The following is a 25,365-nucleotide window of genomic DNA, read 5'->3' as shown; positions in this document are numbered from 1 at the left end:
TATAGGCATGGAACGCCGATTCTGGGCCCGGGAAACAAGCACAGACTGGTGGGACCGCATAGTGTTGCAGGTGTGGGACGATTCCCAGTGGCTGCGGAACTTTTGCATGCGTAAGGGCACTTTCATGGAACTTTGTGACTTGCTTTCCCCTGCCCTGAAGCGCCAGAATACCAGGATGAGAGCAGCCCTCACAGTTGAGAAGCGAGTGGCGATAGCCCTGTGGAAGCTTGCAACGCCAGACAGCTACCGGTCAGTCGGGAATCAATTTGGAGTGGGCAAATCTACTGTGGGGGCTGCTGTGATGCAAGTAGCCAAAGCAATCACTGAAGTGCTGCTACACAAGCTAGTGACTCTGGGAGATGTGCAGGTCATAGTGGATGGCTTTGCTGCAATGGGATTCCCTAACTGTGGTGGGGCGATAGATGGAACCCACATCCCTATCTTGGCACTGGAGCACCAGGGTACCCAGTACGTAAACCACAAGGGGTACTTTTCAATGGTGCTGCAAGCACTGGTGGATCACAAGGGACGTTTCACCGACATCAACGTGGGGTGGCCGGGAAGGGTTCATGATGCTCGCGTCTTCAGGAACACTACTCTGTTTAAACGGCTGCAGCAAGGGACTTACTTCCCGGACCAGAAAATAACCGTTGGGGATGTTGAAATGCCAATAGTTATTCTTGGGGACCCAGCCTACCCCTTAATGCCATGGCTCATGAAGCCATACACAGGCAGCCTGGACAGGAGTCAGGAGCTGTTTAACTACAGGCTGAGCAAGTGCAGAATGGTGGTAGAATGTGCATTTGGCCGTTTAAAAGGTCGCTGGCGATCGCTACTAACTCACTCTGACCTCAGCCAAAGAAATCTCCCCATTGTTATTTCTGCTTGCTGTGTGCTCCACAATCTCTGTGAAAGTAAGGGGGAGACCTTTATGGCAGGGTGGGAGGCTGAGGCAAATCGCCTGGCTGCTGATTACGCGCAGCCAGATACCAGGGCGATTAGAAGAACACACCAGGAAGCGCTGTGCATCAGAGAAGATTTGAAAACCAGTTTCATGACTGGCCAGGCTGCAGTGTGAAATTTCTGTTTGTTTCTCCCTTCATGAAAACCAGCCCCCTTTATTGACTCATTCATTCTCTATAAGCAACCCACCCTCCCCCTTCCCCCAGCTTTCTTTCAAAGGAAATAAAGTCACTATCGTTTAAAAATCATGTATTCTTTATTAAGTGATTATAAACATAGGGAGAGAACCAATAAGGTAATCTGGGTGAGGTTTGGGAGGAGGATATGAGGGAAGTATAAGGCCACTGATCAAATTCAATATAATGACAGCCTTTTGGTTGGGCTGTCCACTGGGGTGGAGTGGGGGGGGGAGGTTATACAGCGGCTGCAGCGGCACTCTGTCATCCTGCTGCCGTTCCTGAAGCTCCACCAGACGCCGGAGCATGTCTGTTTGATCACGAAGCAGCCCCAGCGTTGCAGCCTGCCACCTCTCATCTCGAGCGTCCCTCAAGACCTCACGTTCACTGGCATCTTTCCTAAATTTAGATACAGTGTCCTTCCACTCATTCAAATGAGCTCTTTCATTGCGGGTGGCTTCCATTATTTCTGTGAACATGTCGTCTCATGTCCTCTTTCTACGACGCCTTATCTGAGATAGCCTTCGGGACGGAGGAGGGAGGCTTGAAAAATTTGCAGCTGCTGTAGGGAGGGTTGAAAGAAAGGAGTGAATTTATTAAATTGATACATTTTACAGAACAATACTTATACTCTTTCATGGTGAAAAACACTATTCACATTACATAGCACATGTGATTTCAGTACAAGGTCGCATTTTCCATCTTAATATTGAGTGCCTGTGGCTTTGGTGTTAGAGATCACAGACGCAGGTCCGGGCAACAGAATTCAGCTTGCAGGCAGCCATGGTAAGCCATCCTTTCCCACATACCAAGCAAAGCCTGTTGACTGCTGCGGTTTTCCTGTTAACCTTCAGCAGCAGAAAACAAACTAACCCCCCCCACCATCCAATTCTCTGGGATGATCGCTGTATCCCTCCCCCCACCGCGTGGCAGGTATGAGGGAAGATCCCTGCAGAAACCAAACTAACCCCCCCGCCCCCCCCTCCCGCCATGAATTCCCTGGGATGATCGCTTTACCCCTCCCCCCACAGCGTGGCTGGTATCAGGGAAGATCCCTGCTAGCCAAACGCGAAAAGCTCTGGGCCAATTCCCCCCCCCGGCGCTTGGCTAACTGCAGGGAAGGATTTCTTTTCAGCCACAGGCAAACAGCCCAGTAGGAACGGCCACCTCTGTCCCCTTAATTAAGTTCCCGTATTTCAACCAGGTTACCATGAGCGATATCACTCTCCTGAGGATTACACAGCAAGATAAAGAACGGATGTTGCTTGAATGCCAGCAAACACCGGGACCATACGCTGCCAGGCTTTGTCAGGCAATGATACCAGATTACTTGCTGCAAGCATGGCGTGGTCAAGTGTCCTACCATGGAGGACGGAATAAAGCGGCACTGCCCAGAAACCTTGTGGCAAGGCTTTTGGAGTACCTCCAGGAGACCTTCATGGAGATGTCCCTGGAGGATTTCCGCTCCATCCCCAGACACGTTAACAGACTTTTCCAGTAGCTGTACTGGCCACGAATGCATCCCAAGTCCTCAGGGCAAATTAATCATTAAAAAACGGTTGCTTTTAAACCATGTTTTGTATTTTAAAAGGTAAACTCACCTGAGGTCCCTTCCATGGGGTCATAGTCTTGGCTACTGGCTTGGGAGGGTACTTCAGTCAGGCTGAGAAAAAGCTCCTGGCTGTTGGGGAGAACAGAGTGCTGGGTGCTCTCTGCAAGCTCGTCCTCCTCCTCCTCCTCCTCTTCCCCATCCGCAGAATCCTCAGGTGTAGAGACTATCCCCGACCCGGTTTCCACGATCACAGGTGGGGTAGTGGTGGCGGCCCCCCCTAGAATTGCATGCAGCTCGGCGTAGAAGCGGCATGTCCGCAGCTCTGACCCGGAGCGACCGTTTGCCTCCTTTGTTTTTTGATAGGCTTGTCTGAGCTCCTTCACTTTCACGCGGCACTGATCTGAGTCCCTATTGTGGCCTCTCTCCATCATGCCCTTGGAGATTTTTTCAAAAGTTTTGGCATTTCGTCTTTTCGAACGAAGTTCTGCTAGCACTGAATCCTCTCCCCATACAGCGATCAGATCCAGTACCTCCCGTGCGGTCCATGCTGGTGCTCTTTTTCGATTATCAGCCTGCATGGTTACCTGTGCTGATGAGCTGAGGTATCTGTGGTCACCTGTGCTCTCCACGCTGGGCAAACAGGAAATGAAATTCAAATTTTCCTGGGTCTTTTCCTGTCTACCTGGCCAGTGCATGCGAGTTCACATTGCTGTCCAGAGCGGTCACAATGGTGCACTCTGGGACAGCTCTCGGAGGCCAATACCATCGAATTGCGGCCACACTAACCCTAATTCGAATTGACAAAATCGATTTTGGCGCTACTCCGCTCGTCGGGGTGGAGTACAGAAATCGATTTTAAGCGCCCTTTATTTCGAACTAAATGGCTCCGCTGTGTGGACGGGTGAAGGGTTAATTCGAATTAACGCTGCTAAATCCAAATTAAAGTCGTAGTGTAGACCAGGCCTTAGATTAGATGACAAACTGGGTGGAGAGAGGGAGGGCCAAGACTGGAACAATGTCAGGCTTGGGTAGAAGAGGGAACCAAAGAATGACATTCTGGGGTGCAGTCTTGACCAGTGAGGGGCTGTCACCCTTGCCCTGCAACCTGGGGTGCCTCACAATGCTTTGCTCCTACCTGAGCTGCACACAAACAGCCTGCCAGCATGCAGGTCACACCCTGAGTGTCTATGTATAGCCAGAGCCCTGGTCTGCCAGTTCTGACCCCAGCAGTCTGTCAGCAAACACCAGCTACATTCTGGATTCTAGTAGCCTTGGTTACTATTTGCAGGGTGACCCCAACACACTCCCAATCTCGAATTTTCCTCCAAATACACGTGTTCTGCACCGTCCAGCCCTCTCCAGCACAGTTCAGATATATTAGGTCCATTGCCCCTCTTAGGGGATTAATATATAATAGTTTACTATCCCAAATAGCATTACCCACATAGTTCACAACACTGGATTAGTTTTGATTACATAATAAAACAAGTTTACTTAACTACAAAGAGATGGGTTTTATGTGAGTGCAACTACAAGGCATTAAAACCAGAAATGGTTATGAGAGAAATAAAGATAAAATGCTTCCCAGTATTAAAACTTAACAAATTAAAATTAGTTCAAGATAAGTCTTACCAAGTGCTCCCAGCAACAAGGCTGACCAAATGACCAGGATCTCTCCCAAAGTCAAATGGTCTGGTTTCTTTTGTCATCTTAGGGGAAACAGAAGAGATAGATGGGGGAGGGAGCTTGGGGTGTTTTTGCCCCTCACTTTTACAAAAAGGATTCTGCGTGGACTCCTCCGGACGGTCGAAACAACAGACTGGACTTCTACATAGATTGCTTCCGTCAGCGTGCAAAGGCTGAAATTGTGAAAAAGCAACATCACTTGCCCCATAACCTCAGACATGCTGAACACAATGCCATCTACAGCCTCAGAAACAACTCTGACATCATAATCAAAAAGGCTGACAAAGGAGGTGCTGTCGTCATGATGAATAAATTGGAATATGACCAAGAGGCTGCTAGACAGCTCTCTAACACCACATTCTACAGGCCATTATCCTCTGATCCCACTGAGGATTACCTAAAGAAACTACACCATCTGCTAAAAAAACTCCCTGACAAAGCACAGGAACAAATCTGTACAGACACATGCCTAGAACCCCGACCAGGGGTATTCTATTTGCTACCAAAGATCCATAAACCTGGAAATCCTGGACGCCCCATCATCTCAGGCATTGGCACCCTAACATCAGGATTGTCTGGCTATGTGGACTCTCTCCTCAGGCCCTACGCTACCAGCACTCCCAGCTATCTTCGAGACACCACTGACTTCCTGAGGAAACTACAATCCATCGGTGATCTTCCAGAAAACACCATCCTGGCCACTATGGATGTAGAAGCCCTCTACACCAATATTCCACACAAAGATGGACTACAAGCTATCAGGAACAGTATCCCTGATAATGTCACAGCTAACCTGGTGGCTGAACTTTGTGACTTTGTCAACTATTTCACATTTGGGGACAATATATACCTTCAAGTCAGCGGCACTGCTATGGGTACCCGCATAGCCCCACAGTATGCCAACATTTTTATGGCTGACTTAGAACAACTCTTCCTTAGCTCTCGTCCCCTAAGGCCCCTACTCTACTTGCGCTACATTGATGACATCTTCATCATCTGGACCCATGGAAAAGAAGCCCTTGAGGAATTCCACCATGATTTCAATAATTTCCATCCCACCATCAACCTCAGCCTAGATCAATCCACACAAGCGGTCCATTTCCTGGACACTACTGTGCTAATAAGTGATGGTCACATAAATACCACCCTATACCGGACACCTACTGACCGCTATACTTACCTACATGCCTCCAGCTTCCATCCAGGACACATCACACGATCCATTGTCTACAGCCAAGCTCTAAGATACAACCGCATTTGCTCCAATCCCTCAGACAGAGACAAGCACCTACAAGATCTCTATCAAGCATTCTTAAAACTACAATACCCACCTGCTGAAGTGAAAAAACAGATTGACAGAGCCAGATGAGTACCCAGAAGTCACCTCCTACAAGACAGGCCCAACAAAGAAAATAACAGAACACCACTAGCTGTCACCTTCAGCCCCCAACTAAAACCTCTCCAGCTCATCATCAAAGATCTACAACCTATCCTGAAAGATGATCCCTCACTCTCACAGATCTTGGGAGACTGACCTGTCTTCGCTTACAGACAACCCCCCAACCTGAAGCAAATACTCACCAGCAACCACACATCACTGAACAAAAACACTGACCCAGGAACCTATCCTTGCAATAAAGCCCGATGCCAACTCTGTCCACATATCTATTCAAGTGACATCATCATAGGACGTAATCACATCAGCCATGCCATCAGGGGCTCGTTCACCTGCACATCTACCAATGTGATATATGCCATCATGTGCCAGCAATGCCCCTCTGCCATGTACATTAGCCAAACCGGACAATCTCTACGCAAAAGAATGGACACAAATCTGACATCAGGAATCATAACATTCAAAAACCAGTAGGAGAACCCTTTAACCTGTCTGGTCATTCAATGACAGACCTGCGGGTGGCAATTTTGCAACAGAAAAGCTTCAAAAACAGACTCCAACGAGAAACTGCAGAGCTTGAATTGATATGCAAACTAGATACAATCAATTTAGGCTTGAATAGAGACTGGGAATGGCTGAGCCATTACAAACATTGAATTTATCTCCCCATGTAAGTATTTTCACACTTCTTATCAAACTGTCTGTACTGGGTTATCTTGATTATCACTTCAAAAGTTTTTTTTCTCTTACTTAATTGGCCTCTCAGAGTTGGTAAGACCCACCTTTTCATGCTCTCTGTATATGTATATATATCTCCTCAATATATGTTCCATTCTATGCATCTGAAGCAGTGGGCAGTAGCCCACGAAAGCTTATGCTCAAATAAATTTGTTAGTCTCTAAGGTGCCACAAGTACTCCTGTTCTTTTTGCGGATACAGACTAACACGGCTGCTACTCTGAAATTTTCATGAGGGTTACGCCTAGATAAAGTTCATTCCTGCTGTGAGAACGAAGCCAAGGAATCTGGTGGTGAAACAGGTTCCATGCTGCTGTTTTCTAAAATGCAGATAGATCTTTTCCTACACCCCTTGTTGCCAAAGAATGGCCACTTGACAGGTGATTGCCCATCACCTTTGATGATGCCTGACTAGAGGGGTCAGTTTATCCTTTGTCTTCGAGAAACAAGTTTATCCACTCCCCAGACTTGTCTGGTAAACACCCTTCAGTCATAATATCAGCTTATATTCATAGCTTTACATATAATTTTACTACATACATCTCACCATGATATTATTGATCAGCAAATTATTAGCTTTCAAATTATATCTTACAAGGGATATTTGGTACAAAGATTATTACAATGGTGTGTAAGGTGTGAATACAAGGGTGCATGTGATTACACCAAGCTTGCCAAGTCTCAATATTCCTCTGCTGTCAGCAAATATCTGTAAAATCCGCTGGCAAAAGTATGTGTTTCCTCCTCCTCTAATGCTGGTCCATGTAGAGGGTGACAACTTACTATTGTAATTGATTTCTCCATTAGCTCAAGTGGCAGAGGTCTGCACTGTGGAGCTAAAGGTCCAACTTTGATGATGATCCATTTAGATATCAATATGAAGCCACAGATGGAACTTCAAGTTTTTAATTTGCTTTTTAAAAAACCTAGGAAGTTGTGCGCGCACACACACACACACACACACACACACACACACACACGTTAGGAAATACCAGAATTAAGGTCCAAACTTGGTTCCCTTGTGTGTATGCATTATGCTATAGTTTTGAATTATATGATCATACACTATTTTTCCCACAGGCCCTGTGCCTCATTCACTGTACAGGATGGACCTGATTTGGGGATGTATGACATGACCCAAGGTACAATTTGGACTGTGGAATTACTGTGCCTCCTTAATTCTCTCACTAAGGGTGCCTTTTACTCAGCTCTGCTAATGACAAGCAGCCCCTTTAGGCTTTGCTCTGTGAAGGCATGCCCAAAGTTATATGAATGCTCTCTCAAGCCACTGATGAGCTGAATACAGGGAGACCCCAGCAAATTGTGCCAGCCCCAGCCTTGCACCCAGAAATGTGTGTCGTACACTGCTCAAGACTTTCTTGATCAATGCAAGCTCATTGATTAGTTCGCCACTCTGTCAAAGGGTAGTGGATGTGCACCAGCCTCTGTAAGCTGAGCAGATCCCCCAAGCCCTTTAGACAAACTCACTGGTTTACATTAAACATCAAAATAAGTTTATTAACTAGAGAGAGAGATTTTAAGTGATCATAAGTGATAGGCATAAAGATCGGAGCTGGTTACGTAAAAAATAAGTAAATGCATACTAAATCCTAAACTTTATCAGGCTAAGCAAGATTTGAATCAGTTTTTCTAACCCTACTGGACATTGCAGCTTGTTTTCAGTTCACAGTTCATACTAACTAGAAAGCCTTCTAGTTAGGACCATCCCTTCCCTCCAGTTCAAGGAGACTTCTCTTTGTCTTCCAAACGATCTTGCTTCCAGATGTTGAGATGGGGGAGGAGAGAGGTGAACTGATGATGTCACTGTCCCTTATTTTATACTCTCCTCCAGGTGCTGGAAAAATCCATGCTATCATGGGGGTTAGGCTACCCCCATGGTGTACATGAGCTGCTGACCATCCTTCATTACGAATTGTAAATTTTTTGTTTACAACTCCCCTGCTGGTGAATGGCCAGTGATGGTTACTTAACGCTGGGTGTTGGTCATTCTTTTGTTGCTACTGAAGAGCTAGTCGGTGGGCGTTTCCCAGACTCTTAACATGTTTCAGTAACAAGCATATAACAAAATCTTATAATTTCATATATAATGATGATACACACATTTAAACAGGATAGTGAGGTTCATCAAATTAAGATTTTTCAAATGATACTTCATAAGGCATACTTCGTACAAAACATATTATAATCATATAATAGTGGTGGATATATGGGTACAGAGGGTAACATGGGGTACAGTATGTCACAGGGTGAACCAGGGTTGTGTAATGAAGGAGTCTGTAGCACCCGTGCATCATTTGTTGCAGAAGTTGGAAGGTGTGTAGTGATTGAGGTGAGGAGTTCTAGGAAAAGAAAGGATGGCCTCATGGTTAAGGCAGCTGACTGCCACCCTGGAGAGTTAGAGTTTATCCCTGCCTCTGCCACAGAGTTCCTAAATGATGTTGGACAAATCACGAAAGCCAAACTTTTCATAGGTGGTCGCTAATTGTGTCATCTTCATTTTCTTGGTGCCAAACTTGAGACCTGGGTCTGATTCATAGAAGTTCTGAGCACTCACAACTGCAACTGAAATTAATGGGGAGAGCTATGTTTTGCATATATAAAGGATCGAGTTTCAGAGAAGAGACTTCAGAGATAGTCCATTGTCATTAGCATTTACTTTCAGTCGTGTTTTCATTATTCTTTTCATAGTTTCACTAGTGTGGATGCACTGAACAATTTTTTTTCACTAGCGGAATCTCATCAATTCAGTTTCCAGGTGTTCAGTTCTCCAGTGTAAATATAGCTAAGGGTGACTGGAGAGCTAAAGAAATTATGACATCAGAAGAGACTGGAGACTGAAAGACTGAAATTGATAGTGGAAGAGATTTTTATTTCAGACAGTTTAAAACCCTTTTTTCCCACCACCACCCCCTTTTTTTTAAAGATTCAGCACCCCAACCTCTCCAGTTAAGGGATGAGGGCTCACAGTACACATCTCTGAAGAATCACCCCTCAAGAAGCCTTACAGCAAAAGTAGGGAGGAGAAGACTTGACATTCCTGATATTTATAAAATAAAACCAGAGAAAATCTTTTAAAAATGTTCCAGCCTTCTTTTATAGAACCTAAAGAAAGGGGGAAAAAAGTGGGGGGGGGCATGAACCCAATTAAAAAAAAATCTGTGCTGATTACTTGAAAATAATATGAATCCAAGGGTGTCTGTTTTAATACTTTATTTTGAAAGAAACATGCCCTGATTTTGAAACACTTTCATACATGCTTATCTTTAAGTGAGTATTTTCCATTACTTTCACATACCACATACTTTAAGCATATTTGTAGGGTCAGGGGCAATAATGAAAGTGATTGTGGATTTTTTTTCCCATGCATTTACCCAATATTTATAAGAACATAAGAACGGCTATACTGGGTCAGATCAAAGGTCCATCAAGCCCAGTATCCTGTCTTCTGACAGTGGCCAATGGCAGGTGCCCCAAAGGGAATTAACAGACAGGTTATCATCAAGTGATACATGCCCTGTCACCCAATCCCAGCTTCTGGCAAACAGAGGCTAGGGACACCATTCCTGCCCATCCTGGCTAATAGCCATTGATGGACCTATCTTCCATGAATCTATCTAGCTCCTTTTTGAACCCCGTTATAGTATTCATAACACCCTCTGGCAAGGAGTTCCAGAGGCTGACAGTGCGTTGAGTGCAAAAATACTTTCTTGTTTTTGTTTTAAACCTGCTACCTATTAATTTCATTTGGTGGCCCCTTGTTCTTGTATTATGAGAAGAAGTAAATAACACTTCCTTATTTACTTTCTCTATACCACTCATGATTTTATAGACCTCTATCATATCCCCCCTTAGTTGCCTCTTTTCCAAGCTGAAAAGTTCCAGTCTTATTAATCTCTCCTCAGACAGAAGCCATTCTATACCCATAATCATTTTTGTTGCCCTTTGCTGAACCTTTTCCAATTCCAATATATCTTTTTTGAGATGGAGCTACCACATCTGCATGCATTATTCAAGATATGGGCATACCATGGATTTATATAGATATATTAATATGATATTTTCTGTCTTATTATCTATCCCTTTCTTGATGATTCCCAACATTCTGTTTGCTTTTTTGACTGCCGCTGCACATTGAGTGGATGATTTTAGAGAACTATCCACAATGACTTCAAGATCTCTTTCTTGAGTGATAACAGCTAATTTAGACCCCATCATTATATATGTATAGTTAGGATTATGTTTTCCAATGTGCATTACTTTGCATTTATCAACATTAAATTTCATCTGCCATTTTGTTGCCCGGTCACCCAGTTTTGTGAGATCCTTTTGTAGCTCTTCGCAGTCTGCCTGGGACTTAACTATCTTGAGTAGTTTTGTATCGTCTGCAAATTTTGCCACCTCACTGTTTACCCCTTTTTCCAGATCGTTTATGAATATATTAAATAGGACTGGGCCCAGTACAGACCCCTGGGGGACACCACTATTTACCTCTCTCCATTCTGAAAACTGACCATTTATTCCTACCCTTTGTTTCCTATCTTTTAACCAGTTACCAATCCATGAGAGAACCTTCCCTCTTATCCCATGACTGCTTATTTTGCTTAAGAGCTTTTGGTGAGGGACCTTGTCAAAGTCTTTCTGAAAATCTAAATACACTATATCCACTGGATCTCCTTTATATATTTATAAATTATATATTTATTGGATATAACCCTCTAAAAATGTTTTTAATTAGTATTACTCTTTGATCTAGAGCGAGGGAGTTAGTAATTAAGTCATCTATTTATATTTTCTGCACAGTCTTTGTTATTGAATTTCTTAATATTCTGATGACCTAAATCAGTACTTTTTCAGCAATGCACATTTACTAAGGTCTCCAAGTTTAGGACATTCTGGCTTTTCCTCAGACATCAAATGAAATAATTTTTCAGTTGAAGTGGATGTGCAGAATTGTAGGATATGTCTCCATGCACAACTTAGGCTATGTCTACACTACAGCTTACGTCAGTATAAGTTATGTTTGTAGTTCAGGGGTGTGAATAAACCAACCCCCAGAGCAACATAAGTTATACTGACCTAAGCGCCGATGTGGACAGCGCTATGTCAGTGGGAGAGCTCCTCCCACTGACATAGCTACTGCAGTTCACAGCGGCTGGAGTAATTAAGTCGATGGGAGAGCTCGCTCCCGTAGGGTTACAGTGGCCGCACTAGCAGCATTACAGCTGCATCAATGCAGCTGCACTGCTGTAAGTTCTGTAGAGTAGCCATAGCCTTTGTAGCTACTCATGCTTCTGTAGAAGTATTTGAGAAAAGTGTGCTCTTTCATTTTGAATACCAATGAGGAAATCAGCTTACACCTTGCTGTTTTTCCTGACCTGGCTAGGAAAGAGCTTTTAAATTAGTCTTCTTTTTCCTTTTGATATTTCTATCTACTAGGAGCTCATTTTAGCTGTTATTTGCTTCTGTATATTCTGCTTTTTTTTTTGTATTACTGTAGTGCCTAGGAGCCCTGACCCCATTGTGACAGGCACTGCACATGTGCATGCACACATAAAATACCAGTCCCTCTCCCAAGTTGCTTACAAGCTAAGTATAAGACGAGACAACAGATAGATACAGACAGGTGGGGGAGTACAAGGAAACAATGAGACAGTGTTGGTCAGTATATGACCAATGGACAGTGGTCAAAGCATGCTACCAGCCATGAAGTTTGCTAAAATCTTCATTTTATTTTGAGGGAAATGCTGGGACAATGAAATGATGTGAATACACTTTTCTTTGACAGTTTCTTTCTTGAGATGATAAACCGTAAGATATGAAAGGGGAGGTTAGAAAGTCAACTAAATGTAACAAACTCACTACTTCATGTCAAAATTATTACCTTATAAAAATCATTAACAGTATTTCTTCACTCACCCTTCCCTGATTCATAAATGCAATTTCTTTTATCTCAATGTTTTATCACATTAATAATAATAGGTGATTATGTTGTGTCAGAGGGTGGCAGTACAGCACAATTCTTAACCATGGTCATAGAAGTATTATGAATATTATCTCTTGGAACATCAGATACCCTTGAAGAGAAGGAGAGATGTTAACCTATTTGCAGAAAGCCAATACCAATATATTGCCTGACCTTTAAGCATGCACCTACAAAACTAAAAAGAAACAAGCTTTGCACTGGAAGATGTTCTGCTCTTCTTCTCCTCACAATATAAATTACAAAGAGGTTTTTTTGTGATTTATGCAAAGTTTGTCCTGCAAAATATTACACTTCATTTGATAAATATGACATTAGGATTATATTTCACCTGCAGTATAAACTCAGATTAACTAGATGAGCATTAAACTATGATTCACTAACTCAGATTCATCAAGTAGGTGAGCATTATGCTTAGATTCACCATCACTTCTGTGTGCTAGAAACTACACTGGCAGAAGCCAAGGATGGTGCACCAACTGGGAGGGGGAGGCTGGCAGGGAAAGATAGTGATTCAGCTGGGGTCTTTAAAGCTACCCTATGCCACCACTAGAACCTGGCATTTAGCTTCTTTTAATCCTGGACACCTAAAACAACCTACATGGCCTTATTTTTACAACCCTTGTCCACCCATTCTACTATTTCCCATCTGCTGCTGCTGCTGTTACTTTTCATCATGTGTGCAATTTGAATGTAAGCTCTTCAGATCAGGGACTGTCTTCCTCTACATCTGTACAGTGCCTAGCACATTTTGGGTGTTACTGTAATAATGTGATTGTTTTGTAAGTGTTTTATTTTCATCTCTACAACTTCCACTAGAAAACTCTAATTGTCTGTTAGAGGCACTGGCAGTGATGGATGAACCTCAAAAGTTTAAGCATCCTATAGCATGGATGTTTATGCAAGATTATCTAAACTTCTTTGCTCTGGAATTGGACTGGAAAAATTTCAAGAAACACACAAGAGTTCCTGTGTTTCTTGGTTTACATCACACCAGAAATATCATGAGAAGTTTTCTTTGCAGTATTTCTTTTTTCTTCTGATCCTAGGCCAGGTCTACTCTACAAAGTTTCTACGTCAGTCAAGGTGTGAAAAAACCACACCCCCAGTTGACATAGATTTGCCAGCCAAAACCCCAGTATAGACACAGTTATGCCAACAAAGGCACTCTTCTATCGGTATAGCTAATGTTGTTCAGGGAGGAAGTGTTAATATGCTGACAGAAAAACACCCTGTGTTAGCACTTACACTGGGGGGTTCTGTGTCAGTATAGCGATACCAGTATCACTATACTGGCAAAGCATTTTTAATATAGACAAGGCCTAAGATGCAACTGGGAAGTGCAAAGATGGGTGGATATATTTTTTTAAATTCAGTTTTTTCAAAATTGGAAAAAAATTAAGTTTAAGGTGGTTTGTGTCTTTTTTTAATCAATTCAAATCAATTTGCCCATCTTTCACCTCTAGAAACTTCAGATGAATTCATATGTACACTGTGACACCCTTTTAAATTTGTCAGATAGCATCTCTTGATATTTAATTTATGTTTCTATTTGAGGCATCACCAGTTTGGTCATACATTTTATTTGGAACTTCATAACAAGTGCACTAGATTTGATAGTATGTTCTTCCATTCCTGAACCACTAATGTGTGCATGCAACATAGAGCCAGGCTGGTAATGTTGACCATGTAGTGGTGTTTTCAGCTTTGGTGAAGCTCACTCAGCAATGCTGCACCCACCTTCAACCTCTAGTAACATTTATATTTTATGGATAACTTTAATGTCATTTTACATTTATACAGGACTTTTCATCTCAATGGATCACAAAGGGCTTTATTAACTATGGTATACAGTATAAATATAGACCCTGCTGAAATCCAGCCATACTGAGAAAGAGAACTGCAGGCAGGAAGCAATCTGCATACAACACACTGCACTGCAACATGGGGAGAGGAGATTTTGGGTTAAGGCCACAGGGCAAACCCATACTCTTTCAAAAAGTGCCATGAGATTTTTAATGTCCACACAAACAAATAGGATTTTAGTTTTAAGGCCTCGCTATAAACCACCACCCTCCCCATTTCCCCCAACACTTGCTCTGGATTGATAGCTGGTTTTCTTGTACTCTAGATAGCTGCCATAGGTTTTCTTGTACTCTAGATTTACTGACAAAAATGTTTTCTTTTTCAGAGAGATTGGTACAATCATCAGGTCATTAGGATGCTGCCCAAGTGAGGGCGAATTACATGATATGCTTGCAGAGGTAAGCGGTTTGTCTTTTGTAATTTTTCTTCAATCTTACAATTTACAAAAGTTTTAATCTCTGCTTTGCTGTGTGGGAGACCTGAGCTTGTTTCCCAGAGGCTGGAAATGTTATGGAGACAGGTCACTTAGCAAGGGAGTCCCTCAGATTGCCCTGAGCAACCCCTAAGGCTGATACGTGAGCAACACTGATGGAATACAAAGAGGAATCTTTCCAGGTATGGCTGTGCATTGGCTGACAGACATGAGCTAGCGGGGCTTACACCAGTGCGTTAAAAATAGCTGTATAGACAGCGTTTTGAAGTTACAGCTTAAGCTGAAACTCAGGGTCTGAAGCCCACCCACCTCCGTAGGTTTCAGAGTCCAAGCTCCAACTTCAAAGTGCTGCCTATGCAGCTATTTTTAAAGTGCAAGCCCCACAACCTCAAGTCTGTCGACCTGGTCTGGGAGTCTTGCTCCAAAGTGCTATGTGGAAGTACCTTCTGTCTTCTGCCAAGGATGGTTACTGTGACCCAGTGCCAGGAGGGTGGGGAAGTTCTTTGTCAAGAACCAAGAAAAAATATTCCTTTGCTGATGGAAAAATAAAAAAGTGAGTTCCAAATTGATCAGGTTACACAAACCCCAACTGTATTAACTTCTTGACACAATCAGGCCAAACAATGAACAAGTAATACCAATTAACTCAGGAAATTGCATTGAGGTTGTGACTTTAACCTCAAAAAGCTTATGAGGGAAGACCTACCATGTATTCTTCATCTGTCCTCCGTGATTCCTACATATTTCACATGTCTGATGTATTATTTAGTCTATTTCAGTGTGCCCTCCTTTGTTTCTGCAGTTCAACATAATTGGGTGATCTAAGCATATGATTGTACTCTTAATGGTGATTTTCCCCTTTTTGTGGGTTTGTAATAACTTTAATGTTTATTTTATTTGGATTTTAAACATCGTATTGCCTTTTCTGTAATGCTAGGTCACAATTATTTGAACAGTATGAAATTTAGATACAATAGGATTATTAAACCAGTTTATCTGATTATGCTGATGCTAAGAATGTATCAGCACATTGAACTTCTGTACCTTTACCAATATTAAATGGTTCAACCTCCTCAGTCCAACCCTTTTTTTCCTGATTCTCTTTGAGTCTTCATCCTTTCTCCCGGGATTGTCTTCTCCTGAAGTTGCTATGCAATCTTTATTCTTAAATATAACATTTAAAAGGGTTTGTTTTTTTCTAAATTAATGGAGTTGTACTAGTGTAACTAAGCATAATTTGGTCCAAATACATTTTGAAACTAAAAATTGCATCCCACAAGTCTAAATTTAGGTTTAAAGGGAGTAATACTCTACAGTCTAGCTATTTACAAAACAGGAGGTTTTGAGTTCTCATGCAATGGTCTGAACAAGCAACTTAGTTCCTTTGCTTTCTGCTGCAGACAACAAAAAACTGAGATAGTTGGAAGCTGCAGCTCTGTATATAACCTGGTGCTGAATGTTCAGTGCCATGAGGTGATGCTTTTGGAGCCCCAACAGACATGGCTTTCTAGAAGGTCAGTCTAGAAACGCCAGTCCTATGAGTGTGAATGTCCAAAGCTTTCTCTTGAAGATGCACAGTAACTAGTCAGTAATCTTTTCTTGCTCATTTACTTCATCCTATAAGTCCAAGTTCCCACTCCCTTAATTGAGTGCAGGGAGTAGGGAACTTCTACTGGTAAACACCAGTCCAATGGTTTTTTTAATTTTTTATTTGAACACTGATTTTAGATTGTAATTTGTCCGCTCAGTTCCTGCTCTACTTTCACTTCCTAGTAGGAAGCTGGGGTCACCACAGTGATGATGCATAGGGTGGAGCCAGAGTGTGGGACACAACAGCAGAAATAATATTTCCCACCACAGCCTCCTCTTCTTCTCTTTGCAGGTGATATCAGGCTGAAATGCTACCTCGGGGGAAGGAAAGATCCCTTGATTTGGGAGGATTTCTTCCCTTGGAAGTAGCCTGAGGTATATATATCACCCACACATGTCATGATGCTGGAGTCTGGCTCCCACCCAAAACGTTTTGCTATCCCTGCCTCTTATCTGTATGCCAACTCCACCCCCCCCCAGAGTCTCAAATAGCAGTGGTTCCACTCCCTGGCTCAGCTGCCTCCGCTCTTTAGATGAGGAGAAAGTGCAAAGAACCAGCAGAATAGAAAGTTGTCTTGCGTGCTACAGCCTGCCTCCTGTGATTTTGCACCCCTTATTAGCAGAGTTCCCCAACTCCTATCTTCAACCAAGAAGTAGAAGACAGTCTGAGGAAAGAGAAATTGTGTTCCAAAATATAAATAATACAAAAAAAAATAATAACCACATGGATTGTTGTTTATTGATAAAAGAAAATCTCCCCACCCTCGTCCAAGATTTACAAAATAGAAGTGGAAGGGGATGGAGGAAAGATGGACACTGACCTGGGACTCTGGAGACCTTGGGTCCAAACTTTTTTCACCATAGACTTTCTGTGTGACTTTGAGCAAATCACTTAGTTTTCCCTCTGTAAAATGGGGAAAATAGTACTGCCCTATCTCACAGCGGGGGTTAGTGTAATAATACTCACAAGACTGTGCAGTGTTCAGATACTATGGTAATGGAGATCACAGAAGTACCTAGAGTAGATAGATGAGTATAATAATGCTTTAAATATTTCACCCCGCAGTAGCTATTACTGTCATAGCCTCCATAAAGAGAACAAAAAATACAGGCAAGAAGATGAAATTGTAGTGAAAAAGCAATTTTAAGATAGGAGTGACTATGAAGGTGGATAAGATGAAGATAAACATCTGCAAAACTTGAAGGACCTAAAGCAAAGCATTTATTTGGCCGCTCATTACCACCTGTCCAATGTTAGGGAAAGAACCTATCTTCAGTCTTTCTGCATTTTAGAGTAGAGAAAAACGCAAGACACCTCTGGGCCTACAGTGCAAATGAATTGGTGGGTGCTTTGAGGTCAGTAGGAGTTGAGGTTGCTCATCACCTCACAGTAGCAGGTCCATTATCAGTGATGAAAAATTTCTTTTACCAGGAAATGCTTTATTGGGATAAAATGCAAACAGCAAACCTACTAAGAGAGACAAATCTAATACTTTATTTTGTAAGTCACATATACATGTTTTTGTTACATTGTGGATTCTGGAGCAGCTATTTGCTACTAATGTTTTTTTCTTCCCAGTCTGAAAATTAGGACCACATTTAGCCCTGTGATGAGCAGCTGCAAATCCCATTGACAGAAATGGCAATTGAGAGTGGTCAGCCCCTGACAGGATCAGGCCTAATGGTTTTGGCTTTTAAACATGATTTATTTGCAGTATGATCTTTATGTGCCCTTTGGGACCTTAGTTAATGTATAATATAAGATGTCTCTGTATAGTTCCTATAAATAGTTACCACATTACTACTTCTGTCTTTTTGGTTTCCTGACCTACAGCCCGTTGGAACATAGGTGCTTCATAAAACACCCTTACTACAGTTATTGTCTCAATATTTGTGAAGCATGAAATAGTTCAGTTTATTGACTAACTGTTATGTCATGAGAGGGAAATTAATTTTTGCCATCCATTTTATTGCATCTTTGCAGTGGATTCAGCTTTAAAATAAACAACCCTGTAATGATCAAAGACAGTTTTATTCATGTATAGAACAGCTTCATTTTCTAGCAAAAGATTCTCTGTTATAAGGCACAGCAGACAGAGGGCAACACTGTAGCTTCAAGACACTGTCTGCACTGAAGGGGCGGGGGATGAAGATGGACTATTCATTGGTGGCTGCTGCTAGAAGCATTGCCCCTGAGGCAACCAAAATGCCTCTCAGAGTACAGAGAGAGTACACACAGCAGCTATTGCTACATGCTTTAACTGGGTGCTGCATGTAATGTCCCCTCCTCTGGCCCAACTCCACTGATCATGCAGAAAAGGACAGCAGAAGCCTTCTTGCCCCATTCTTTCCTGAGGAATCTGGAACCACTGCCTGTGCTAGACTTCTTCCATTCTTGCCTGCTAAGAGTGCAAGGACTGAGAGTGTGTCTTGTCCCCATATGGGGTTGGTTTAAACCCCATTGTTCTGTGCCCATACAAAGGTGGGCACAATGTAGCCCAGAGTGTTCCTTTTGGGAGTGAAACTTGAAGTCTTCAACACAGGCATGTTCCTGAACAATTAGGAACCCTTTTTGTTCATGCTGTTTGACCCCTATGGAAGTGTAGGAATGCAGTGAGATCCCTGCTAGAAGTCCCTGTAGTCTTTTCTACAGTGTGTAGAAAATCTTTCATTAATATACTTGGTTGGCAAAAAAAGCCTTTTCTTTGTATGTATGGTATTTGTCATTTTTCCCACCCTTTTGTCTGTTTTAGACCCCCTGGAACTGAGAGCCTCTGCCACTTTGGCCTCCCCCTTGACAGCACTGTGTGGCTGTAAAATATCTGGAAACAACCATTCAGTCTTTGGGGGAGAGTATACTGTATCTTTAAAAACACTTTGTACGATAACTTAGTATCGGATACTGAGTATTTTGCACAAATTTCTAACCACTAGAGGACAATATTGAGTCGTTCAAAGCTCCCACTGTAACTGGCCTGTAGCTTGTCTGGGGATATAGTCTCTTCTTTTTAATTTTTTTATTTGATCACAAGTATTTCACTCAGATGCTGTGATGATGAGTGAGTTATAAAAAACGTACATAAATTGTTTAGAAAAAGTTAAATTAAAGTGAAAAATCTATTATTGCACACTCTTTGGCACACACTCTTGAGCTACATCTACATTATGAGCTAGAGGGTACGATTCCCCTGCTCGTCTATACATACCCAGGCTAGCTCTCATCAAGCTAGCAGGGGTATAAATAGTAGTGTAGCTGCAGTAGCATGGGCAGTAGCAGTGAAGGGCACGGCTTAGCCATGCTGAGTACAAACCTGCCTGAAACTGGTGGGTATGTATTTGGCACAGCTAAGATGTGCTTCCACTGCCACTGCTCCATGGTACCGCAGCTACACCGCTATTTATACTCACACTAGCTCCATGAGAGCTAGCAAAAATTTGAGCAGCGGAATCATACCCCTAGTTCATAGTGTAAACATGGCCTTAGTTAGATACTAGATTTTCTGCCTTACACTGTTGAGAACAAAACCCAGTAATATTCACCTAGCATAATCAATTAACTACTACATATAATGTATCATTACTATTTATTTATTATAGGCTAGATTGAGCCTTTATGCTCAGCCCTGCGTATGGGCTGGGGTGTAGCCATGCCACCTGACAAGGAGTCATGGAAAAGAATTGTGATTGAGTCCCCTGTTCCCCTCTTGCTCTACAATATGGGGTGACTGAAAGTGCAGATTACTTCCACCCATGCTCCCCTCTTGCTACATGGGAGTGGAGTGCAATTTACATCTCCTCTACGTCTGGCCAGGTTCTGCCCCTACTCACCCACTTTGCTTATGACCACTCAGGAATGAGTGAGGTCTTATAGATCCAACCACTTCTTTCCTGCCTGGCATCTTTAGGACTAGTCAAAATCTAACCCTACTATTTTGATGCAGGAGCCAACTGGTTCTCTGGTTCTCTTTTTAGTTTTCTAATGTGTCATCTAAGATTTAAATTTACTATCCTTCTGTTTTAATATCAGGTAGAAGAAGAGGAACCTACTGGGTATATTCGTTTGGAAAAATTTCTTCCAATGATGACAAAAGTATTAATGGAAAGAAGGTAATGGAAAAATATTTTTTTTTTCTGTGTTGTAGCTTGGTTCAGATCCATGGGTGGTTGATTTTGACCAAAGATATCAAATATGCCTTTATGTAATTGGAAAAAGTAAATTTTTTTTTAACTCTGAGTTTGATAGTGATGAGCATTTTAGTTTAAGCTGATTTAATCTAAAAATATGTTTTACAGTCACTAAAACCACATAAATAATATCACAGAGTTTATAGTCACTGTGAATTATGATAGTGTGTTGCTTCTCTTTTATAGTGTGAATCAAAATAAACTTCCCATTAATCTGATTTTGTGTGTCTCTAAAGAGATTTTATCAAAATAAAGGTCTTTAATCATCAGGTTTTTGCAAACATGAGTTTCATTTATGGGTAGACAAAGTGTGTTTCTAATAACATAAATCATCTTCATTTTAATGTATTAACAAAATAACTGCCATGCACAGTAAATGTACATGATTAGCAGTCTAAAAGGTTAACTGCTCTGGAACTAGAAGGCTATATATACAGTATTCAGAGGCATGCAGTGGTCTTTTCATTTACAGATGGCCTTGATGTGTTTCATTTGTCCTTCATTGTAACAGTATTACCTGTAATGAACTTATTTTTATTCTTAAAAAAAGGTGGCAGTGTCTTTACTTAAAAGTTTTGTGAACCCCATTGTTTTATATCCAATGCTGCAAAGTTCTCTTGCATACAAAACTCCAACTGACTTCAGTGGCAGGTAGTTCTGCATGATTGGGTTACATTGTTTCCTTGCATATATGTTCTTGCAGCACACATAACTTGCAAGCTGCAAGTATGTTTGTAAGTAAATTTTCATTTCAGTGTTTTCCTTTTTCTTTGGTGTTTAGGATTTATTGTGTATTGTTTTGTTACTGTTGTGAGGTCCTGCTTCCAAAACTGCATAGCCCTCCAAGTTGTGGCACTAATTGTTCTAATTCAATGATTTCAGATACCGGCCTATTCCAGAAGATGTACTTTTACGTGCCTTTGAGGTCTGTAACCACAATTTTAAAGCATCTAGTTAAGGGGAAAATAGTTACTGAATCTTGACTCCGTAAGATTAAAAACCAAAAGGTTTTATCTATTTATATTCTTTAGGTTTTAGATGCGAATAAATGCGGACATCTTACTAAAGAGGAGTTAGTCAAATATATGACTGAAGAAGGTAAAGATTTTTTCTAATTAACTTATAAAACTTATATTTAATAAAAGAAAACTCACTTGAGTAAACGCTGCAGAACAAACAAAACCTTTCAGTTGCAACTTCTCCAGGGAAAGGATGTTATTATCTCTTTACCTGTTTGTACCATGTCATATATACCTCTGGCACTTGAAAAATAATACAAATGAATAATTACATTAATAATAATCATGAACAGTTCTTTGAGATGGCATCTGCATATTTCCACTTGTGACAGGCACCCTGATACCACTGAGCTTCCAGAACTTTCTAGAAAATCAGTGCCCAGATGAGCACCATCTTGTGGCATCAAATAGTCAGTCAAATTTATAAGAGGTTGTACAGTTTCCAACCACTTCATTTCTTTCCTTTCTATGGCTACCTGTAGATATAGGGACCTATGTTCTGTGTATGAGGAGCTACTTTTTTTTTAACCAAAGATCTTCTGTTAATATGTTGTTTAGAACTATAGACTGCTTAGGTAGTTTCTGTGCCAATGCACATCTTTCTTGCAGGACCATCTCTTTTCTGGTTCAAGGGCATTATGTCCAACCCAAAAGGACCAGATTTAAGCAGTGTATTTTATGCCCTTCCATCTTCCCACAGGTTGATGCACATATCTGCTGCCTTAAGTGTTTGTATTTATTGTATGACTTGTTTGGCATACCAGCTCTTTATGCCTTGACTTCAAAAAGACAAACATACTTCACTCCTGACTTTCCAAGGCCTTTCCTTGGTTCAGGGCCCTATTCTCATGCAGGGACACAGTAGCCCTTCATCAGTTCTTAAGCCACCTGCAGCAGGAAAACAGAAGACTTTGGTGCTGCGGTTTGTCCTTTTTCTGGCACCAGCTCAGTGGAACACTATCCTCCATCATCTAGGAGGCCAGCTCTATCATCTAAGTCTCTCAGTGCCAAGACATCCTTACTGGTGTGAACTTGGACAGTGGCTCCTCCCAGACAAGAACCAGATGGTACAGCCAGGGCAATTTCCTCAGTTCTGGAGTCTCTCTTAGCACTGAAGGAGCCTCCAATGTACTGACCTCTCTTTGGATGAGAGTTTTCAGCAGGGCCGCCCAGAGGATTCAGGAGGCCTGGGGCATAAAAAAAGGCGCCACCTGCTGCGGCGCTTGTACTCACTGGGTGATGGTCCGAGTCTTCAGCGGCACTTCGGCGGCAGGTCCCTTCACTCGCTCCGGGTCTTCGGTGGCACTGAAGGACCCACCGCCGAAGACCCGGAGCGAGTGAAGGGACCCGCTGCCGAAGACCTGGAGCGAGTCAAGGGCCTGCCGCCGAACCGCCGCCGAAGACGCGGAGCGCTGCCGGGTGAGTAAAGATTAAAAAGGCGCCTCTACCCATGGAAGGGATTCTCGGCCAGGGCTCGTGGGGCCCCTGTAGGGCCCGGGGCCTGGGGCAAATTGCCCCACTTGCCCCCCACCCGCTGGGCAACCCTGGTTTTCAGTTGGGTTTCACATTTGCGAAGGTCTAGATTCTGCTCTTCTTTGCCCTCAAGTGTGGGGGCTCAGAGAGGTTCTCCAAACAGAAGGACTCGGTGCCACCACAGAGAAGGAAGAGGAAATATCACGCTGGATCTAGGAATTGTCTGGGTGGATTCGAAATGTTGGTTCCTCTTTCAGACTCTCCCTCTCTTGGGAGACAGTGATGGTTCATCTGTGCCAGTGTGCCTCTATTTTTCACAGTGTCCCTTCTTCATGGAAGGGAGCCAATAGATTGAGATCTACATCAGATCTGGAGGATGTAACTGAGTCTTTTTCAGTGTCTCAGTTCTGGGGCTGCCTGAGTTAGCCTTGATGCTATCCATGATGGATTTGAGGCACACCTGAACATTTCTTGGGATGAGGGAGCAGTGTCTTCTGATAATTCACTTTTCCCTTCAGGCTCCACTAGGAGCTTCTCTCCCACAAGTGTGAATATGTAGACAACACTGTTGAAGAATTGCAGTTACTGACAACTCTTTCTGGTAGCATGTGGAGTGACTGAAAGCTCAAGCTCTTACAGCATGTCTGAAAACAGAAGATAGATTCCCTAACAGGACAGTAGTAGAGAAAATACCGTTCCATCTACAACCTAATTTGCCTTTGGTGTTAAGATCAATCTATGACTGAATATGTGGGGAAAACAAACTATGGTAGTTTTAGATGAGAGAGTTTTAAACATTTCTAGTGTAGCTGTGGTTGGAGGAAGGAGTTTAATGCATACAGTGCACTGCTCACCACTGGGGCGCTCATCCTGTGCAGGGAGAAGGAGTAAAATCATTCCTCCAAAGTACCTGTAACTAGTTGGAAAATGTATTATGCCGATGTAGGAAAGATCTACGGTTCCTTGGACAATCAGAAGGTAATGTTTTTCAGGAAATCTCTCACCATTTCACTAATTTCAGTGCCGCTCTTCCACCAGTGGTAGCAACAGTGGGAGAACAAGTGTAGACAGGGTACAGCCATGGTGAAAATGTGCCCTGTCTACATTAACAGTCCCACTATTACTATCCCAGTTTAGCCGCACCGGTGCTAGTGAAATGGTGGAAGGTTTCCTGGAAGGATGGTGTCCCTAGCCTCTGTTTGACAGAAGCTGGGAATGGGCAACAGGGGATGGATCACTTGATGATTACCTGTTCTGTTCATTCCCTCTGGGGCACCTGGCATTGGCCACTGTCGGAAGACAGGATACTGGGCTAGATGGACCTTTGGTCTGACCCAGTATGGCCATTCCTATGTTCCTGAAAAAAGATGCTGCCTATAAGAGAATTCATCCTGATTGACTAGAGCTTTTGTTTTGAAATCACTCCCCATTAAGGGAAGTCCTAGAAAAATGATAAACATAAAATAAGGTGGTTTTGTCTTTTATCATTATTTTTATCACCCATGGGCAAACACTTTTCACAAAGTGACCTTTTCCAGACCTCAAGAAGAGCACTGTGAAAACTGAAAGCTTGTCTCTTCCACCAAACGACATTGGTCCAATAAAAGATATTATCTCACCCACCTTGTGTCTCATATCCTGGAACCAACACAGCTACAACAATACTGCAAGTAACTGGTGTAAGTGAAAGAAGTGGGTCCTGGGTCTGCCTGTCTTTTGTCTGAGTACCAAAAGGATTTCAAGGGAGAGCCCAAACACTAAGTCTATTGGATAAGGTTGAGTAACATATAGTATCAGGACAAACTGTTGACTTTTCTGTCCTCTTGCAGGTGAACCTTTTACACAGGAAGAAATGGAGGAGATGCTGTCTGCTGCTGTAGATCCTGAAACAAATACTGTTCGTTATAGAGATTATATTACAATGATGGTAGTAGACGAAAATTAGGGTTATGCTGTAGAACTAATGGGCCACTTAGTTACACCAGCGTAAATTTGGAGTTAGTCTGGATATACAGTGGCATCATAGAAATCAGAATCTGACACAGTGTTTGTAATACCAATAAAATCTTTGTGAAAGCATTTCCTTGGATTTTGTATCTTTGAACACAAGAAACATTTAAGATGTCTGAAAAAGGGTTATTGAAAGAAGTATTGTATAGGAGATGGGAAAGAGGAGAGATGGAAAGCAGGGAATTCAGATGTATAAGTGAGACACAAAACAGGACAAATAAGAAACAAGAAATGATTTTAGAATTACATTTGAAAAAGTGAGGGGGGAAATGGGACTG

At 42.3% G+C, this 25,365-nt stretch overlaps 1 protein-coding gene across 1 annotated transcript in view; it reads left to right on the top strand.

Annotated features, from left to right (window-relative positions):
* The window catches only part of EFCAB2 (EF-hand calcium binding domain 2), a 43,757-nt gene extending 18,611 nt beyond the window's left edge, over nt 1-25,146 (top strand). Inside the window, exons 4-8 of the mRNA XM_026649514.1 lie at nt 14,703-14,775; nt 20,428-20,507; nt 21,468-21,510; nt 21,617-21,683; nt 24,907-25,146. Coding sequence (XP_026505299.1) covers nt 14,703-14,775; nt 20,428-20,507; nt 21,468-21,510; nt 21,617-21,683; nt 24,907-25,022 — 379 coding nt within the window. The 3' untranslated portion in view covers nt 25,023-25,146. The remainder of the gene's footprint in view (nt 1-14,702; nt 14,776-20,427; nt 20,508-21,467; nt 21,511-21,616; nt 21,684-24,906) is intronic.
* The last annotated feature ends 219 nt before the right edge of the window (nt 25,147-25,365 follow it).

The sequence above is a fragment of the Terrapene carolina genome, unplaced genomic scaffold (assembly GCF_002925995.2).
Source record: "Terrapene carolina triunguis isolate 2854851 unplaced genomic scaffold, T_m_triunguis-2.0 Scaffold85, whole genome shotgun sequence".
In the NCBI taxonomy this organism is placed as follows: domain Eukaryota; kingdom Metazoa; phylum Chordata; order Testudines; family Emydidae; genus Terrapene; species Terrapene triunguis.
Note: the sequence above shows the minus strand (reverse complement) of the source record. Positions and strands in the feature narration are given on the sequence as shown.